The sequence below is a fragment of the Clarias gariepinus genome, chromosome 19 (assembly GCF_024256425.1).
Source record: "Clarias gariepinus isolate MV-2021 ecotype Netherlands chromosome 19, CGAR_prim_01v2, whole genome shotgun sequence".
Classification (NCBI taxonomy): Eukaryota; Metazoa; Chordata; class Actinopteri; order Siluriformes; family Clariidae; genus Clarias; species Clarias gariepinus.
Window position 1 is genome coordinate 23,258,075 of NC_071118.1, and position 22,476 is coordinate 23,280,550.

General features: G+C 40.3%; 1 protein-coding gene across 1 annotated transcript in view; it reads right to left on the bottom strand.

Moving 5' to 3' along the window:
• Positions 1 to 22,476, bottom strand: part of niban2a (niban apoptosis regulator 2a) — a 39,289-nt gene extending 16,813 nt beyond the window's left edge. The window contains exons 1-5 of the mRNA XM_053479272.1: positions 22,092 to 22,476; positions 14,757 to 14,887; positions 12,251 to 12,379; positions 11,880 to 11,985; positions 11,462 to 11,629 (exon numbers count right to left, since the gene is read on the bottom strand). Of these exons, the coding sequence (XP_053335247.1) occupies positions 11,462 to 11,629; positions 11,880 to 11,985; positions 12,251 to 12,379; positions 14,757 to 14,887; positions 22,092 to 22,146 (589 nt within the window). The 5' untranslated portion in view covers positions 22,147 to 22,476. The remainder of the gene's footprint in view (positions 1 to 11,461; positions 11,630 to 11,879; positions 11,986 to 12,250; positions 12,380 to 14,756; positions 14,888 to 22,091) is intronic.

Consider the following 22,476-nt stretch of genomic DNA (forward strand, 5'->3'; position numbering starts at 1 on the left):
AATGCAAGTAAATCTAATTATTTTACAACTGTGATTAGTCACAGACTAACTGTAAATCCACTGTTTTACGTTTTTCTTTTTAAAAAACAGTATTCACTGTGTGTGATTTTTACCCTGCATCTCTATCTGGGTCATGATAACCTTTTAGAAATTCTTTCCCCTCTATACAGACACACACAGCGGCAGGAAATGACTACACAAAAGCTGCACAAACACAGGCTGACATCAGCAGACGAGAGACAGGACCGCAGGAAAAGCCGATGATAGAGAGAGCGAATCACACCCTGAGACATCCGTGGGAAATATCTTGAAAAAGAAATGTCATTTTTGTTTTATATTAAAGACTGGTTTCTTAGAACGATAAGTATTTTGCGTTAAGGAATCAGGCATGACAAAAGTAAAACCCTAAACGGAATCTCACGAGACATACTGTACATCCAAGGTTTCAGTACATGAACGTGAATGTGTTTATTGTAGGTGCAGATTGGCTCATGGCCAGTAGAGGGCGTTTTAAATGACAAACTACTCCTTTAACAAAATAGCGCCGGTTCATTGTGGTTCATTTGAGGCTCACTTTGTGTGTATGTATGTATGTGTGTGTGTGTGTGTGTGTGTATTTGTAACTTACTGTGGGACTTACAATAACAGGAAGTGAGATTTTAAGCTCATGGAACAGGAAGCCTTTTTTGGACTAAAGCGGAAAAAAAAATGCACAAGAAAAAGAAAAGGGAAAAGAACAAATTTTCCTTGGCCGGACGCTCATGAGAACAACTTGGGAGTCGGAGAAAGTCCCGTATTGTTGCACCACCTACGGAGTGTTTCCATCATGTTGTCCTTACACTAAAAACACACATTGGTTCTTACTGTATTCTGCTCCTTTTATGCAAAGTTTGATTCATTTGTGTGCAAATAAAGATGTTATATGCTCAAGGCAAAACAGTGTCAATGGAGCCACGCTGGATATAAATAGAGCATGTGGTAGAGTCTGACGTGTTTCCATCTTGCACAACCACAATCAGTGGGGCTCTTGGGACAGCTGGTTCTCTGGGAATCACATGCGTGGTACTGTGCAGCAACCTCAACGCCCAGCCAATCTTACTGATCCTATACACAAGTTGATTAGTTTTCTCTAACAGAAGCTCTGACTGTTATTAATTTCCATATTAAAAACTCTTTCTCAACAAGAAATGCAGTCAGTTACTTGACTTCACAGGCTGGTAAGGCGCCAACCATTTACAGTAGATAAGTGATTGATGTATCGCAGGTGCCCTGGAGCCTATCCCAGGAGACTTGGGGCACAAGGCGGGGTACACCCTTGACATAGTGTCAATCCATCACAGGGCGCACACACACATACTGTATACACGCACTCATTCACACACTATGGGCAATTTGGGAGCTTAATCTGCATGTCGGGACTAAATTTTTTTTTTTTAGAGCAATATTTATTAATTAAACTATCTCACTGTTAATCTAAAACTGAATTATTTTAGATAAGTTTGAATAAGATTATCCTGAATGATGAGGATTACTTAGCTAGTGTAACCATGGTTAGGTTTAAGTACTTCCCATCCTTTTCTCACGAATCCCACATCCTGAGTTATGATTGGCTTCAAGAATTCAGTCTGATCTATGATTGGTTAGATCGTCACATGGCACAAAAAGGAATCCTGGCCAAGGTATGAAGGCGGGACTTGAGCCGTCATGGTTTTACGCAGTTTTTCACAGATTAGCCAACATCATTAAAACAATATGAGATAATTATTAAATCTTAGTGTATACTAGGTTCTAAATTTTCGTCTTTTTTAAATAAGATTGTCGTTAATGATGAGGATTATTTTGCTACTGGAAGTACTTGTCTAAGAACTGAAGTATTATCTGGAAGTAGATGAGTCACTGGGGTTTTCATCTCACTAAAAGTTTTTTTTTCCGTCTACTGCACATAGTCAATTTCCATGAAGTAATTTGTAGGGTAAAGACTTTTGTTTCCAGAAACATAAGAAAAAAACAGTGCTTCCACGATTTGCATTTCACAAAGTTAAATAGATAGATGGATGGATGGATGGATGGATAGATAAACAGACAGACAGACAGACAGACAGACAGACAGACAGATAGATAGATAGATAGATAGATAGATAGATAGATAGATAGATACATGGATAGATGGATAGATGGATGGATAAATAGACAGACAGACAGACAGATAGATAGATAGATAGATAGATAGATAGATAGATAGATAGATAGATAGATAGATACATGGATAGATGGATAGATGGATGGATAAATAGACAGACAGACAGATAGATAGATAGATAGATAGATAGATAGACAGACCGGTGGATGGATGGATGGATGGATGGAAAGATAGACTGATGGATGGATGGATGGATGGATGGATGGACGGATGGACGGATAGATAGATAGATGGACAGATAGACCGATGGATGGACAGATAGATGGATGGATGGATGGACGGATAGATAGATAGATAGATAGATAGATAGATAGATAGACCGGTGGATGGATGGATGGATGGAAAGATAGACCGATGGATGGATGGATGGATGGATGGATGGATGGATGGATGGATGGACGGATAGATAGATAAATGGACAGATAGACCGATGGATGGACGGATAGATGGATGGGTGGATGGATGGATGGATGGATAGATAGATAGATAGATAGATAGATAGATAGATAGATAGACGGATGGATGGATGGAAAGATAGATAGATAGATAGATAGATAGATAGATAGATAGACGGACAGACAGACAGACAGACAGACAGACAGACAGACGGGTGGGTAGATAAATAAACGGATAATGATAAATAAATAAATGGATAGACAGAGAAATAAAGAATAGATAGATGGATGGATGGATATAGACATATAGACACAGGGTAATGCGAGAGCTGACCAGATAAACTTGTGAAGGAGAAATGGACTAATGGGAATTGGTTCTTTTTTTATTGAGGTGAGCAGGCTGATTTACCAGGCAAAGATGACACTCACTACACTCACTGATTAACTTCCACTAAGGCCATGGAAATGTACATCTTACAGTTTATCTCGGTCAGACACTTCAGAGGCAGATGGTCTATTAGTATCCTGTATCTCATGAAATGGATCTTTCTGTATGATACCTGTAAAGACCTATGGCTCCATACCCATAATCCTCTGTGTTATGCGCTGCTACTTCCACATCCTGAACAAAATTGTTCTTTAAATCGACTAAAGCTCTGTGGATTAATCCAACCTTTCTTTTAGGCATTCTATACAGAACATAAGCAGTAGTTAAAGAAAGTATTAAAGAAGCATTACTTCCTGGTTTAGAACAAAAGACACACACATATACAGTATACTGTACACACACACACACACACACACACGGCAAAAACACAAGGTGTGTCCATTTAATGAAAACTTGTAGTTGAAAAAGAATCAGAACGATGCGAATAATGTGACTACATAAAAAAAAAAAAAAAACAACAACAACAAAAAACCACAGAATTACTAACACTGCTAAACTATACAGATGCATCTCAGAGCATGGGAAGACTTTTCAACTTTCGGAGAGTCACCATCCCTTAAATAACGCTTCCAGGTACAACCTGGACTATTCACACCTCTGTGCTGTCACTGTTACTTACGTCTCAGTCAAAAGAATGTGTTCTGGATGACTAACATGACGTATGAGATCAGGAATCTGGAACATGACTAACATGGCAAAATTCTTTCAAACAGAAATTAAACGGCGACAGTCGAGCCACTCTTAAAGGGGCCTGCGCGCCACAAGGCTATTATTGGGCGTGACTGGAGCGACGGCTTACCAGGAACCGACCCGGCTGGTTGCTACTGCGACACGCCGATACAATAGTGTCACAAAATGAAGCATGGAGTTAAAATGTGCGTCACTGAGCCATTACGCTTGGCCAAAAATAGTGGAATTGAGGGAAAGGTGTTGAAAAATATACAGTACATTATAAAGCAACATTTAATGATGAATTACATTAATAACTGATAATGCAATGCAGATACTTTAATATAGTATAGAATAAAAATAAAAAAAAACAGACGAGCCATATTGTGATAGGAAAAAATAATCAATTTAGAGATTTATGATTCATACTTTCAACCATTTATACCAGCTACAAACATCTAGACTCTCTCTCTGTCTCATTCTCTTGAGAGTTCTCAATAAGACAAGAACCTGCAGCTGGTCATGTTACCAGGAAACTAGAAAGCACAATGTCCTTTGTCCCAAAGACTCTCTTGTACTGACGCTTAACCTTTTAGTGTTCAGTATGTGACAGGTGAAACATAAATATCCTTATATAAATGAGCGGTTACTATAGAAACTATTGCACATCAGTTACTAAACGAGCACTTTATACAGATTTGATACAGACAGCACTATTGTTAGAGGAGATTGCATGTTCTCCCCATGCTTAATGGGTTTCCCCTACAGTCCAAAAACAACAGATAAGGCTAACTGGTGTTTCCAAATTTCCCGTGAGTAAATGAGTGTGTGAGTGTGTCCATGCTTGTGCCCTGTAATGGACTGGCACGCAACCAGGGTGTACCCTACTTACTGCCCCACGTCCCCTGGGATCGGCTCCAGGCCTGCCAGGATAGTGGTATTCCAAATGAGTGAGGGAGTGAGAGAGTGTTGTCAGAGCCATACAGTACATATTACAGAAAGCCACCATTATATCCATCTTCTGACTAATCAGAATCAAGCATTCAACATCACCGTGTTAGAAGTGACCAGATACTAACAAGTAGGAGCGACTAACAAAGCAACATCTGACAAAGCAAGTCTTTACAAAGAAGCAAGCCCAAGAATCCCTTCTGAAGTCATAAAGGAACCAAAGTGAAGAGACGGAAATGCCCATTCTATAGGATGTTTTGTATGAAGCTTTCTTCTTCCCTTTCAGGGGTCGCCACAGCCAATCATCTGCCTCCATCTAACCCTATCCGCTTCTCTCACACCAACTAATTTCATGTCCTCTCTCACTGCATCCATAAATCTCCTCTTTGGTCTTCCTCTAGACCTCTAGCCTGCCAGTTTAAACCCAGCATGCTCACAATCTCTCCTCTGAACATGTCCAAACCATGAGGTATACAGTACTGTGTAAATGTCTTGAGTCCCCCTTCAACCATGTCTTCATTGCTCATTCATCATGTTTACCACTTTATCCTTGCTCCTTTGTATTTAGAGTCACGGGGAAGCCTATCCGAGGAGACTTAGGGCACAAGGTGGGGTACACCCTGGACAGGGTGCCAATCCATTGCAGGGCACACACATATTCACATACTATGGGCAATTTTAAATCGCCTAATCTGCATGTCTTTGGACTGTGGAAGGAAACAGGTCAGGTACTGTACAGGGTCTGGGCTGAAAATAGGAAGCAAGAACTTGCCAAAAAGGAGAGCCAGAGACGTCCTTTAGGAAGCCTGGAGAACTATTCCTAAAAACTATATTAAAAATAGAAGAACGTCTGGCTCTTTGGAAGGAAAATATGAAAAAATAAGGGGGTGGCTCAAGACTTTTGCACAATTCTGTACAGCAAAGACTTAGAAATCATTCCATTCCAAGCTTAAATGATATTGCTTTATACCAGTATATACTTGTAAAATGTATACCAGTGCCATACCAACTTGTATGCTAATCCATTTTCAGAATCAACTTCCCATCAGACACACAGTGAACCACGCAGCCTGTTAAACCCCTGCTTTGCATGATGATAAAATTCTCTGCTCTCTTTATCAAGCAGTCAGTTGGCCTCGTGTCATCCGCCCTGCACTCTTTATCCCCCGCTCTGTCTCATACAAAAGCTTTTTAAATTAAAGATGAGCAACATAGCCCTAAGCTTTTACCATCAACAATAAAAAAGCAGGAGCTGTATACAGTCTCGCCTCATAATGCCAGGTTTAGCAGTACATAGTTATTTTACCGCTGCAATAAGTAACACTCAGTGATGGGGAATAAGTCTGATTACTACTTTCACTGAACAGTAAATACCACACAGCTAGTGTCCCACACACAGACTCACACACACAAAACAAACAACACATGACTATCTGACTGTTTCGAAAGCAGATCCGAAATGATAGAAATGGTTGTCGAGTCAGCTGTGAAACCCCAGCTGTGAGGAAACAGATGTGCACCGGCACGGTTTGGGCATGGTGCATGTTGGGAAGGTTTACAAGAGAAAGTTGTTGGTGCCAGGTTAAACTGTCTAATGTGATTTAGGAGTTAGACAGTCAAAGACAGCAAAAGAAAGAGTAAAAAAAAAAAAAAAGTGAATAAAAAATAGAAGCAAAGGTTATCATGATCAATTGTTTCAGTCGATTGCTTTAAGGCTCACAAGTTTTTTTTTTCCCTATTAGAAAGTTTTCAAAGTTGCATTTATTTATGTACGCAAGGCCAGAAAGCAAGACTATTAATATTATTAGTATGTTAGTCCTTTTATGTGCAATATTTTAAATAATCTCCATATTACTTTGAGAAAATTGGTTGGCAAATATATGTATTTCTATTTAGTTCTACCACAAACCTGCTATTACCCATAATAACCCCCGTCTCGGGTGTGTGTGTGTGTTTGTGTGGTAATTCACCAGCGGAAATACCCCACTTTTTTTTTTTTATTCCTCAACCTCCGTCTGGTTCACTACTCCAAAAAGCTTGGAAATCTGCCTACTGGAAGAGTGGAAGAGTATACTCTTATGTGAGGTCACATGTGGGTGGGGGGGAGGGGTGGATCTAATGAACTTGTTTAAACCCCAGCTAATCCAAAGCAGAAGAAGAAAAAAGTCTATGCCAAACCAGGGAATGTTTTTCTTTTTGCCTCTGACATTTTTGTGTGTGTACACACCCACTGAGGAACCAGCTAAAAGGTGAATTTTGCACTATAGGTATTATCCCCCCCCCCCCCCCATTTGTTTTTCAGTATACAATGAAACAGAAATCCAAGAACATCAATCAACTGTTAAAAAAAAGTATATATTTCTGTAATGTTGTCTTAATTAGGGATCTCTAAAATCAAAGAGTTTTTTGGTTTTGAATATGGAAAAACAAAATCACTTGAGAAGACACACGAGCAGATTTTCTTACGCCCAAACATTTTTTCCTTAGTTTTGCCATTTTTATTATACAGTTAAAAGGTTTACTTAATTACTTACTTACTACTTTCAGTGTATTGCTGTTCAGAGTGAGGAACAGAGCCATCTCAGAGCTTTGTGCTCCAATATCTGTGATCTCATGAGACATTCAGAATGTGTACCCCGTAGATGGTGCACAGCTTTTAAGACAGGAATATTAGTCAAGAAAGAAATCTAGGCTTCTTTAAATAGCCACGATGAGGAAAAAAAGATAGTGGACCAAGGGAGAAAGTTAAACACTAGATTTTAGAAAAAAAAAAAGAGAACAATAAGGAAGGATGTGTAGGAGTTCTAACACTAGGCTTGGAGAGAACCCGGGTCTAAATTACAGCAAATGTGTGGGTAGTGTTCAAGCCTTAATTACTGCGTAAGTCCTGTGACAGAAAGTCTTTCATTGTGTCCTAGAGGTGTGCATGAAGGAGTGCAAGATCAAGATCCCAGGAGAAGTATTGCATAATTAAAAAGAGCAAATACTAAATAAGAAAAAATGAAGTTTTGTATTTTATGGTGTGCAAACATGGCATTGGCGGAAGGACATCGGGCATAAAAACCGTGCCAAGTTGTGTGTGCGGATCAGATGGTCCGCTGTGGCAACCCCTTGATGAAAGCAGCCGAAAGAACAACATTATTTGATGTTGTGTAAACAATAATATATTAAGTTACAAACTGCTTTTAAAAAAAATGCTTGAATATTACATATAGTCCCAGTTTGATTTGAACATCCCTCATATACCGTATACATCCAAGGGATGTTCAAGTCAAACCAGGACTACTAACAAAATGCCACATAAGTTACTATATGCTGCTTTAAAAAAGAAAAAAAAAGGTTAAAAGTGACACTAAGTCCCAGTTTGATTTGAACATACTGTACATCCAAGGGGTGTTCAAGTCAAACTCGGACTAAGTGTTCACTTATATTTTTGGAGCGTTATACTGTATATTAGTCTACAGTTAGGGCATTGGTGGCTCAGTGGTACTGTAGGTTTCTCACCGCCCATGCAGAAGGCGCGGGTTTGATTCCCACCCAATGTTCGAACCCCAGCCACTGCATGCAGTGCCGGTCCCAAGCCTGGATAAAATGGGAGATTGCATCAGGAAGCTCATCCGGTGTATAACCTGTGCCAGTTGTGTGTGGATCAAATGGTCCGCTGTAGCGACCCCTCAATAGGAGCAACCCAACATAAATTAGTCTACAATTACTTACATATAAATAACCACTTTCTGCAAAGATGGTGAGCAAACAGGCGTCTCTGAATGCATAAATCAGGATCTGGATCCTGAGACGGATGGGCTATAACAGCAGCAGATCACATCGAGTTCAAGAAACCATGTAAAGTAGTTTTTTTTTTTCTCGGGCAGTCATGCTGAGTTATAATCCAAAGAGAACGAGCATGGAGAAGTTGAAGCGTTTCTAATTTTATTAAATAGTATTTCCCAACGCTACGCAACAGAGAGTAATTTGCATAAAGTCCATATGATTACATGTCTAGACAAGCTCAAATTCCTTCAAATATGTCAAAACGATGGGTACAGCAGGTGCTGCTGTATGATTTAGTTTAAATGCTCGTGCAAGCCCTGGTTTTGAATATAGCTCAGGGAATAAATCTTCCCTTTCATTCTGGTCCTGAGTAGTACCTAACATAAGGAGTACTTAAGAAGTAGCCTGTAACTAAAGACCACACAGATACCAAACAAAACAAAAAGGTGTGTCTGTTCGGAGGAATTCTCGATGTCAGTGAAGAATTACAGAGAAAAATGTTGTTGTTAAGAAAGGCATTAAAAACACACGACAGCACGAAAAAAACAAGATTTACACCTGTATTAATAGCAACATTTAATATATTTCAGTAACAACTTTTGCTTTACGGCGATGCAGGAGAAAGACATTGGAGCCATGTACTGTATATTTTATACATTTTTTTGCATACCTATACACGACCCCTGATCATGTTAATATAGAGCCATGTACAGAAGCACTGATACACTGTTAAAGAGAACCTGTTATAGTTGTCACCATGTGCGATTCACCCGAAACGAATTCCTTTGAGCTTTCTCACACTCTGTCACGGTTTGAATCGCATTAAAGGAATTCATGCTTTCATGCAGTGACACAAACACGCACACACATACACCACGCGTGTACGCACACACGCCCAGCTTTATGTTCCGAACAATGGCAGCGATGCCGGAGAGAGATGATTAGCGAGGGTGTAGTCGTGACAATAATGGCTGATAAGAGTAGAGCTTTAAGGAGACGTGCTGGAGGAATCTAAAGGACAAGACCAAGTAAACGATTACAATGAGGAGGAAAGCAAAAAGACAGGACTGTGAGGGTGGGGATGAAATAAGAAGCCGCTGCAGCTAGTCACAGTATAGGCACGCTGAATGTAGTCTACTGACCCTGTTTTCACCTTGGAGTGTCATTTGTGCCATCATCTAGGCAAGGAAATGAACACATACTGTACAGTATGTGCTATGTATTTCTTAAGTATGTCCCCAGACTGCTTAACACTTAGGCCTTGTTCACACGGGCGTTAAAATCAAGCGTTTGTGGCGCAGTGGTAAAGCGCTCGCCCTATCATCCGGAGATCGCTGGTTCGAACCCGAATGCTGTTTTCCTCTCACAGCCTGAGGCACAGAGAGAGCTGATTGGCCGAGCTCTCTCAGGGGGGAGGGATGAGAGGTACTTGCGCTCCCACATTAATCACGGCTCTACAGCCAATCAGGGGCGTGTGTGAGCTCGCACACGCGGAAGGAGCGGCTAGAGCTTTCCCCCGAGTGTGTTACTCCGCCCCTAACGGTGCGTGAGCGAGCAGTTCGAAAAGATGACGTCACGCGGTTCGGAGGAAACAAGTGATAGTCTTCGCCCTCCCAGCTGAATGGTAGTAGTAGCCTTAATGTGGGAGCCCCCTTAGTGACGGGGAGGAATTGGCCACGACTAAATTAGGGGAGAAAATTGAAAAATAAAAAAGAATCAAGCGTTTTTCTTGCGTACGTAGCGTCCGGTGAGCGCGGATCAAGCGGCGAGTGTTTTCTACACATAGGAGTCAATGAGAGTGTTCACACGGAACACTGGCGTTTGAAACCCAACGAACGCAAGAAAACCGCTTCTAGTGCGTTTTCTTCGCGTTCATTTTACGCTTCGGGGGACTGGATATATCCCATAATCCTACATGCTATACATAGGGAAATGCGGAAAAGGGCAAAATAAAAAAAATTATTGTTGAAAAACGTACGCGGAAATTTTTGCATTTCTTCATATACCACAAAAAAACTTCCTTTAATCCGACGTTGTGCAGTTAGAGAGTGAACCCGGTAGCGACGGGCTTTCATATCCAGTTCCCGACACACTGCCCCCACAGGTTAACACACAAACTACAATCTGGGCTGCAGGCTGGCGTTAGACAGAGACAAACAAACGCCGGTGTAGAAGTCAATCAAGCGCCACTACAAAACGCAACATAAACGTCTAGGACGTTCAGACGTCTAGACGTCCAAAAATTTACCGCCCGTGTGAACAAGGCCTTAGGAAGTTTAAAAGAACTGCTATTGATGCATCCATGCTCAAGATACATGAAGACGCAAGCAATCAATAGCAGGTTGTTTTTTTCCTCAACTTTAAAGTTAGGTTAGGTTTTCCATCCTTTCCGATAAACCCCGCCTTCTGTGTTATGATTGGTTACAAGACTTCAGGCTCTTTTGTGATTGGTTGGATGCTTTATTGAGTGGGAAGTACAGTAGGCGCCAATCTGTGCCCCTTTCTCCAGGAGGAAATTCGGGTGTACAGACTGAGGAAGAGAAAGTTGGTCTCACTGAGTTTAACAATCAGGAAGCAATAAATGAATTTCTGGAGACTCGTCAGATCATCTAAAGTTACCCTCACATATGGTACAAGATTTACACCACCTCTATCATTCTGATTGAAAAATTAATTCAGTTGGGCTGAATCGCGTTAGACTCCTCTGTGTTTGCATGATCCAATCGAGCTATTATTGCCATTAGTTTAATATTCGGGTCGCACCTACTGTCCAAGTGTAATGGGCATTGGTGGCTCAATGAAAGGTTTATTGTCTGCCATGTGAAAGGCCGGGGTTCAATTCCCACCCAACGCCCAAACCCCAGCCACTGGATGCAGTGCTGGTCCCAAGCCCGGATAAAATGTGAGGGTTGCATCAGGAAAATCCAGCGTAAAATCAGTGCCAAGTTGTGTGTGTATCAAATGGTAGAAAGACTACCAGTAACAACAACCTACTATCCAAGTGTGTGTGTTCCTAAAGTAATTTACCATTGTTGGAATGCCTGATGCAGTCCTGGAAAACGGCAAGCCACTTCTTCTGCTCTTTCTCAGTCCTCACTGTGAAGTAGTGATGCCGGGCGTAGGGGTGCCACAAGATCAGCAGAAAGCTGGTGGCACATTTCAGAAACAGGGAACTTTCCTGCTTCACCCTCGGGTCTAAAAGATCCAAGCAGAATATACAACATATTAAGTTGAAGGGGACGTGGTGGCACAGTGGAGAAAGCGCGCACCATAATGTCCAGTCTCCATTGTACAGCAAGTCACTTTGGATATATGAATATTAAAAAAAAACTGTGATTCCAGTATCGTCATCAAAACACTACCAGGACAAACACAACCTGGAGTTAAAAGTGGTACGAGATTTATACACTTCATATCAAAATGTCCTTATCCTGAATCTCCTCACCAGGAAGGCAGCTGTTCATCAGGTCCAGGTACTCATCCATGGAAGTCAAGACTTTGTATCCAGCACAATTAATGCTTCCTTTGGGTTGCAGGTCTCTCTCATAGGCCTGGGGAGGAAAATTATAATAATAATAATCTAATGCAACGTCATCGGCATGAAGCGCTATCAAAGATCAAAGACATTTTAAAATTGACTTCTAAGCAATTACAAAGAAAAAACAGATTAAAAAAAAGTCATCGTTTGAAAGCACATAAGCTGTGACATGACGATAATATCAGATCAAGCCACCTCTGGGAACCATAACTACCTAAATTAATTAATTTATTTCATGTTAATATGATTTGATTTAGAAGATTAAGATTATTCCTCACCAGTCTGCTGTCATAGAAGTTGATGTTGTAAGAGTCGGACACATATATAAAGCGGTTCCTCCATTTCTTATTCTCATCCAAGTACTGAAACAGGTCTCCAGAAAAGATCGACTTATTCTGAAGTGCATCCTGAAAAAAATATAGAATAATTAACTTTTCCGTCATGTCAATTTGAAATAAATGTAAAGCTCTGAAGACGCTGAAGACCAAAATAGCTGAAGTCTTGTTTTGTGTTCATTTTCCTGCACGGTGATGTATAATAAGAAATTGGCACCTGGCCTGATATACAGATGGTACTGTATGCCGTGTACAATTTCCGTGGGCTTTTGTTATGTCTGGTGTTCAGATCTATGAACTTAAATGATGAACGCAGGACGAGAGCACAAACTGAATGTATACTTACAGTATTGCACATTTAATACTGGTTTGGTTTGGATGAAAAGCCGAGGAACTAAATTCTGGCACCAATAAATATGATGGTAATTTTTTTATGCTGGAATTATATATTATACTGATTCTAAATGGACCATGGAATTTTCTTTTCATCACTGAAAAAAAGCATTTACAGACCCCAATGTATAGATATCACGGCTGGAATAAATTGCAAAGGAAGCTTTTTCCAGGTTTTTTAAACATCACTAAAATTGGAACATGAAGGGCACTGGTGGCTCAGTGGTAGGTGTTTTGCCAGCCATGCGGAAGGCCCGGGTTCGATTCCCAGCCAGTGCCCAAACCCCAGCCACTGGATGCAGTGCCGGTCCCAAGCCCTGATAAAAATGTGAGGGTTGCGTCAGGAAGGGCATCCGGCGTAAAAAACCTGTGCCAAGTTGTTGTGCGGACTGGGTATTCTGCTGTGGCGACCCCTGGCCGGGAGCAGCCGAAAGACCAACAACAACAACAACAACTAAAATTGGAACATGAAATATAAATTTCCATACTTTTTTAGCTCTGGAAATAAATGCCTTTATACTATAAAAATATACTATAAAGGTACTGTAAAAAAAAAAGCTTTCAGGACATTCTTATATTCTTATATTCAGGAATAAACCACACACACACCCATAGGTCTGACATTGTGCTGATTCTGTGATTCATACACAGAGATGAAACCAATCAATGGCCAACAATTACTTAACTAATTGTTAATCAATTTAACAGACTTCCTATATCACTGGATATATAACTCAGGCTTTAGATCATCACACTTGAGCAAACTAAAGGCTTATAGGCTTATGGTGATGGGTAGACTATGTGTCTACATCTGTATGAGTAATGTTTCATAAGGCCATTTAAATCATCAATAATCAATTCCACTTTCCCATCCACTAGCTGACCAACAATAAAAGACCACAGAGCCATGGGGTAGTTAAAGGGTCATTTTTTATAAGGGCGAAAAAAAACAAACAAACAGTAACACTTTGATAAATGGCTCTAATGACCTAGCAACCAATGAAGATGGTGTCCACTGGCCATATTCTTAATCATCATCATCATCATCATCATCTGTACCGCTTTATCACAGACTATGTGTTTATATCATACAGGGTCACGGGGGGCCTGGAGCCTATCCCAGGAGACTTGGGGTACAATCCATCGCAGGGCACAAACACACATGCACACAATTTGGTAATGCCAATTAACATAATCTACATGTCTTTAAACTGCAGGAGGAAACCAGAGAATTTCATCTTTTTAGCCAGATTGCACGGGTAATAAATACAATTTCATACATTTAAAAAAAATTTATATAGATCGACATAGGGTTAGTATCGGCTATTACTCCACTCTGACTATTTGTTCACACATCCGTGTTAGGGCTGTACTTTCTTACACAGTGATATAAACACATAGTCTGTACATAAGTATTAATAATATATATATTTTAAAATACATACAGTATGTACACGTCAAACATGTCACGTTCAAGTCAAACCGGGACTTGTGATGAAATGTCTGGTGAATGAACGTGTAAAACCAATTGACATTTACACCTTTCGCACAGTACGGTGATGAGACTCTTAGCCACAGTGAAACATGTAAGGAGCAAACATTTTAAAGAAGGCCGTATGTCTGGGAATGAGGATCCCAGCCGAGGTGGCTCAGAGCCCACTGAAGGCGTTCTTGTGAGCATTCGGCAAGTGGAACGCCTGATCCTGGGAGGTTTAGTCCTGACCTCACTCCAAGCTATTTCCACATGTTTGGGCCTTTAAAAGAGTTCCTGGGGGGCTAGTGTTTCAGACATGAAGCAAGCAGTCTGATCATGGGTCTAAAGTACTGAGAACCCTTTGATGGTATCCAAGCACTAGTGAAACTCTGGGGTAAGTGTATTAGTGTTATAGGGGATCATATAAAGAAATAAAGGGAATTTTAACCCCTTTCAAAACTGTGTTGTTATTAGTTACGTCAATGAAACCTACAAGGAATATGTTTATCAGATATAAAACGCCATGTAAAAAGTTTCTCCAAAGAATCCGAAAAAGGGTGAAACATCAGATGGGGACGTTACCTTGCGGCGTAAAAGCTGGGACTGTACGTTCCCTCCTCCCTCAATCTCGAACCGTACGCTGTTAAAAACTGCCACTGCATATTGCTGTTCATACACCTTCCTGAACTCCGTCATCACCCTTCTGGTATGATCTGGAACACACACACACACACACACACACACACATCTTTCAGCATGCTGATTAAGAACAAAGAACAAGTTGGGAGTTTTTGATCAGGTGTACATGTCGTAGGTGAATAATATAAAACCCACTACATCTCTTTGTGATCTTTTTAGGATATAGTAATTTACTTGTATTTTTGAAGAAGTAGACAAAATAAAACCTTTGATCCCTTAGACGCAAATCGTCTGTTTTGTCTGCGCACACAGATCGTATACCAAGCGAGAAGGAAGAACCATGGAGAGTCAGTCACGCATGCATTACAGTCATGTGTGTGCACCAACCCTGGAAGCTATATTTTAAATATATTATTAAATACAGTACCAATCAAAAGTTTGGACACGATTTTGGATTTATTTTCTGCATTCTAAACCAAAACTGGATTTTTTTTTTTTAAACTTAGAAATAACACATCGGAATCTGTATCTGAATAGACTCCTCAAAGGAGAATACTGCATATTTTGGATGCCTTCAGCATTATCTTACAATGTAGAAAGAAACGAAAAAAAAAGCAAAGACCATGAAATCAGGTGGTGTGTCCAAACTTTTGTCTGTATATCCCGATAGCGATGACGTTAAGTTGAAATAATTCATCAAAGAGATGACTAAGCTACACACCCAGGAAGGAAGGAAGGAAGAACAGAGCAAAACACGGAGATGAAGGCCACTTCAGCATTGCGTCATGAAATTTCCTTGGCAGTTACAGTATTCACTCCGGTAAGCAAATGCACGTCATATCCTTGCTTTACCAGCTTAACAAGGACGAGCATGGATTCTTTGAGGAGTGTAAATACGCTTTGATTATCTTCAGAACAATCTTTCAGTAATGACTGGGATTATAAACCAACGTGACTCGAATACACCCCCACACACACCGGATCAGGAAACAGGTTTGTGTCAAAGTAATGCCCGAAGGGAGTAATAAACTAATATTTACATGCTCCAAGCACTCACACACTCATCCTCTATACCGCTTTATCCTGTATACAGGGTCGAGAGGGGCCTGGAAACGGACGGCATGAGGCGGGGTACACCCTGGACAGGGTACCAATCCATCGCAGGGCACACACACACACACACACACACACACATCCACTCTCCGGGCAATTTGGGAACGGCAGTTAGTCTAAGCTGCATGTCTTCAGACTGTCCGAGTACCGGAGGAAATCCGCCAAGCACATGCAGAACATACAAACTCCATGCACAGAAAGCTGAGGTGAGAACCGAACCCTGACCCTGGAGGTGCAAGGCGACAGTGCTAACTAGTAGAAAAAGAAAAAGCCCAGTCTGGATGTTGCTCAGAGGCAAATCATGATGAGAGAAAGTTATGCTTTGCTAAAAGGTGGGACAGTTCGGCTGGTGTGTATGTTTCTGTGGGAGTTCAAAAGCAGGAAGGAATAAACTGTTAGCAGAGGAAGGGAGAACAGTAGTAACATCCTTTATCCTTTTAGTACCATACTCCATTGCCTTCTATGGTGTTTAATTTGATTGTTTTGTATTTTAGGTAACAGGTTTTGAGTTACAGAATACGTGTGATACGAACGACTCGAAACATTATATGTCGGATTTGACCCACACAAAAACACACAGGCACACACACACACACACACACTGTATTATAGAAGTTACAAATAGACAGTCGAACCTAGTAGTAATTATTATTATTGTTGTCCAGTGCTTCTCTTACAGCCAACAAACCTATACAATAGAGTATTAAATCCAGTACACACATGGTTCTGATCCAGTGGAATAAACCGCACACAGGTATTGTATCAGGGTAGCATCACTCTTCATTATATCATCATGTGCAGAGGCCCGGAGCCTATCCCAGGAAACTTAGGGCACGAGGTGGGATACACCATGGTCAGGGTGCCAATCCTCAATCACTACACACATAAAATAAGTACACTGGGAGCGCCAATTTACCTAATCCACATGTCTTTGGCCTGTGGAAGGAAACCGAAGTACCCTGAGGAAACCCACTAAGCCACCAAGGAGCAAGGCCACAGAGCTAACCACTAAAAAAACCAACGTGCCATCATTGGAGAAAACACGGCATTTAAAGTTTCTATACTTTACGATCCACCTGTCTACCTTTCTGGCCTCCTCAGGTCAGAACTGCTTGTGTGCTGTAAAAAGTCTACAGTACAAACCAAATTACTCACCAGTCCACCTCCCTAGATATTGATGTTTGTTGTGTGGGGTGTGTTAATTCAACTTCCCACTGCATCATTACCTCTCTGGGGGACGCGCTTTAATAATAAAACACCGACCCTCCAACATGTGTGCTCCCTCATGCTTCATTAAATCCCCGGGAGAAAGGGATGACCAACCTCGTCTCCCTCATACCTGCATCCTGAGTCAGTCAGCACAATTTCACTCATCTGCTCTCACACACACGGATTTGGCGAGCATCACGGCTGTGTAATGTAGCAACGCGAACATGACTGAGATAGCGCTAGATAACGACTATGAGGGCTACAAGTATCATTCGTGTAAAAAAAATATGATTTATTGTCCCAACCTGGTGGTGCAGCACTGATTTGAGAAAACAAGAGAGATTGTTTACGTCTAACTTCAGGGACATGTTCATACCTGCTAGCTCTTACTCTCGGTCTATAGGCATGCTGCTCTGATGAGTTCGGTTTATGTGGGTTGCCTGCATGTCCTGGTTGGAATTTCCTGTCCTTAAATAGCCCTGTAACCTAATGTGCATCCAACTGTGTCCATTAATAAAAACTCTCGCATTAGCATAGAAAAATGTCATCGTAGGATAAAGGTGATCCGTTAGAGGAACATCAGAATTGATTTAACTGGACAACCAAACAATGGCAGCAAAACAGGAAACATCAGTTTAAGATCAGGATTCATGATCTGATCAAGATCCATCACTAAGATCTACTGAACACACAACTCAAACACAATACAATTATATGGAGGATGTTCAAGTCAAACTGGGATTTGACACATCTCTGATATCTGATATGACGCATCTTGAGACATCTGAATGGCGCAAACCTTTAGAAGAAGGCTGGACGTCCGTAAATGACGACCACGGCAGAGGTGGCTCGAAGCCCACTACAGTCGATCCATTGAACGTTTAGTGAGTAGAACGCCTGATCCTTAAAAATCGACAGATAACTTCAATGCCAACATACAGAAGAGACGCATCTGTCTGTGGGAACACAATCGTTCAACAACACCATTACACATTACAGGAACTCAATGTCCTATACACATATTCGGCTGGGAGTTGTTGCCACATCCCCCGTACAGTCCTGACCTTGATGCAAGCCATTTCCACATATTTGTCCATTAAAAAAGCAGTTCCTGGGAGGCCAGCGTTTTAGACGATTATGGCTCCAGTATGATGCAATAATGCACTAATGCAATAATAGTATATCCCAGATTTGAGTGGTTCTGGGATGTCCCTTGTATTATGAGCTTTCTTCAAGCTTGAAGTTCTTCAAACTTCTCCAGGCTGCTCCCATCTCGGACGCCCAGCTGACCATCCAATCCGCACAACAACTTGTTTTTACAAGGGATACCCTACCTGACGCACCCCTGCCATTTTATCCTGGCTAAGGACGGCACTGGATCCACAGAGTTTGGGCATTGGGTGTCTATACAGTATAAACACTGACAGAGCTATGACCCACCATTAGACCAATCGAACTCGGGCCTTCCACATGGCAGGTGAGAAACCTACCACTGAGCCACCAATGCTCTAACCTTCTTTAAATCTTGTGCATACTTCTATATGTACAGCAGAGATGATGTCAAATCTTCAACCACAGTCTGTTGAAGGTTTGAGGAAATGGTGATGTTAGACAAGATGTAAATCTTGATTTGGACAAAAATTATGATTTTTTCATTTTTCTTTATTTAAATTATAAATTTCTTTAAAACTAAATTTAACGCACAGTATTGAACGGAATCATCCTCAATCGCCGACCGAGAAAAAATTCAAAAGTCAACCATCAGGTGGAAAATTCATCACTGCTTACAATTTTCTGGGATTCTCAAGGGCCAGTACTCGGACATTATCAGGAAAAAGGCTCAACAATCAAGGACGCTCGTTACAGTGAGATGCTAAAGAGCAGAAGACTGATCTTGCATGACGATGCACATCTGCACGCTTCTAACTACACTCTTTACACACTGCAAAAACTATGTTTTGAGGAGCTCCTTATAGTCCTGATCTTGCTCCATCTGACTTTCACCTGTTTGAAAGCAGCCCTATGAGGACGAAGATTCACTTCTGATGAATAAGTGAAAACAGCGGTTCATTTGTGGCTCACAGCTCAGCCTTAAACATTTTTAATAAGGGGATATGAAAGCAAAGACAGATAGACAAAGTGTATTGAAAAGCAAGGTAAATATGTCAAACAATTATGTATTCGGCTAAAATTTAGTCTTTTCTAAAAGTTAATTAAAATGAAATCTACAGCCAGTAAGCCATTACAGGCGGACTTTGTGGAGGTATAAAACAATTAATTTTGCCTTTCTGAATCAAAAATGACGTCGTAATCTCCACGGTATGCCTTTTCCACATCAAAAGCCAGCGGATTTTCTTCCATAGTCTCCCTTATAGACCAAGAACAAACACTTAATAATCGTACTCGTACAAATGATGATTGTTATTAATAATATTATTTGAAGTTTTTTTATTTTGTTCATTTAGCTTTGTATTATGTTTTTAAAAAATGATTGGCAGAAAACAATGTTTTTTCTTATATTTGTTTGGAAATAATTTAAAAAATAAATAATGTTGTTTAAGCTGCTACATCAAAATACAAAAAATGTCAACAAAAAAAAAAGAAAGAAATCTACAGCCAGAGTGCGGATAATTCTTGACTCACCCTCATACTTTTTAGTCTCATCTCCACATACATACATGTTAATCCTGACCATAAATGCAATCATATTTGCACTGACTTCTGGAATTTTAAGAACTTGTAAAATTGAATTTCTTACAATAAAAGTCACTAAATAATAGTGAATAAGAAAAGAATTTCACACTCTCCAGTTTTCAGCAGCGAATCGTAGAACCTGACGCTTGGATCACTAATGTTTTGTGTCATTCGAAACACCACCATCTGTTCACACCATCCAGGTTTTAAACGTTGAAGCCGATTTTACATTTATTCATCTGCAAAAAACTTTTATTAGGAATTATTATATACATAGGTGTGATAGAATACACAGGTATATGAGTACAAAACTTTACAAGTGTATGAGCAAGAAAGTGAGCAGCAACAGCTGGATTAAGGGGGGCAATAGGGCAGTCGTGGCTCAGAGGGTTATGGCACCGAGTTACTGATCGGAAGGTCGGCGGTTCGATCCTCAGCTCCACCAGGTTGCCACTGTTGGGCCCTTGAGCAAGGCCCTTAACCCTATCTGCTCCAGGGGCGCTGTATCATGTCCGACCCCAGTTACATTAGGATATGCGAAGAGGGAATTTCACTGTGCTGTAATGTATATGTGACAAATAAAGACTTAACTAACTTAGAATGTGTGGATGGTGTAAATATTAGTACCAAAGCAAAAAAAATTAAAAATAGGTCAAGCTATAGATTATATCTATATACAATTTTAGCAAAAAAATGTATACAACCTCTTTTTTTTTTTTTTTTTTTTACAAACTTTTTCCATTAATATAACTTTTCCTGAAGTGTATACATTTTATTGTTGACTCTGTATATACACTACCGTCAAAAGTATGGGATCACTTTCTAACACCATGGTCGTTCCTGATTTCTATTTCCACACTGTAAAGCAATACTGAAGGCGTCCAAAATATTCAATAATCTTCTTTGAACAGTTGATGGTGATTTTTAGAGGCTGGTAACTCTAAATGAAATTCTCCTCTGCAGCAGAGGTACATTTTGCACTTACTTTCTTACAAATGCGCGACCATTATGTTCTTGCAAGGACTATTTCAGAAAGGCTGACCTCCATGTCAACTGTTGTTGTTGTTGTTACATAATAACTTAATTCCATAAGTGTTATTTCATAGTTTTGAAATCCCCAGTATTGTTGTAGAATATAGTGAATAAATCTCACTTAACAAAAACAATGAAAGAGCATTTTGTGTGTGTGTGTGTGTGTGTGTGTGTGTGTATACACATAAAAACAATACATACTGTATTAACGATAATAAATAAAGCTGGATCGATAATGTCACACAGCTTTTGTTGATAGTGGGAAATGACGAGTTGGGGGTCCAAGCACTGATAACGTCATGGCAATTACGTCATAGCCATTGCTACTGTATGATAGCACTGATGTCTGAAAGTGCTCATGTCGTAGTGCGTTAGGGGGCCCTCTTGTTTTTCTAAGGATTATTAGGACCCTCCACCCTGGAGGTGCAAGATGACAGCGCCAACCACTAACCCACCATGCCGCCAAAACACATACTGTACACCCAGACAGATCAGCGATAACATTATGATCATCTGCCTAATATTGAGTAGGTCCCACCTTGTGCCATCATAACAGTGATAGAAAGGTGTCAGAACACAGTGTATCACAACCAGCATTAACCTTTTTATCAATTTAACCTTTTTATCAATTTTTATATAATTTGAAAACTAATTATCCACAATAGCTAGACTACAAGGGTGGGAGTCACTCCACATGTGCATCAGTGATCCTTGGCCACCCATGACCCTGTCGCCAGGTTACTGGTTTTCCTTTCTTGGAGCACTTTTGCTATGTCCTGACCACTGAAGCCTGGGAACATCCCACACAAGCTGGAGTTTTGGAGTTCCTCTAACCCAGTCGTCTAGCCGTCGCGATTTGGCGATTGTCAAAGTCACGCAAATCCTTTAGGAAAAAAACGGTTCACTTGTTGCCTAATACAAGTATATCCCAAGCACTTCCAGCTGCCATTGAAATGAGGTATTGAAAATGTAGCTACTGATAATGTACAAACAGTATATATATATATATATATATATATATATATATATATATATATAGTATTCATTGTGCATTGTGTTATGTTATGTTAAATATTAAGAAAAATACAGATTTATTTTTGAATCTAGTTAAATTTGGACTATCTAGGAAAATGACATTTGGACATTATAAGCAAAAACAGTCTATATATATATAACAGTCCATATAACAATATATATGTGTGTGTGTGTGTGTGTGTGAGTGAGTCTTACCTGTAACTGCCTGTCGCTTTGCCTCGTCCAGGTGAGTAGAAACTACATCCCCCATGGTGAAGTATTAATATAACCACAAACTAAATGATCACTAGAAATTGTTCCTTTTAATAATAATAATAATAATAATAATAATAATAATTAAAAAACAAAAAAGATTATAGTGAACAATATTCAAACATGTAAAATAAATCTGCGCGTTTTCTCCTCTGTGTCTCCCATGAGAACACACACACACACACACTAGTGATCCGCCTCTATACACTGATACGCTGCACAGGTGTGTGTGTGTGTGTGTGTGATGAGATCAACAGGCTCTCTCACTACAGAGGAATGGAAAAGGTGGAGCTGATATTTTGAAAACGCAGTGCGCAGAAATCACACA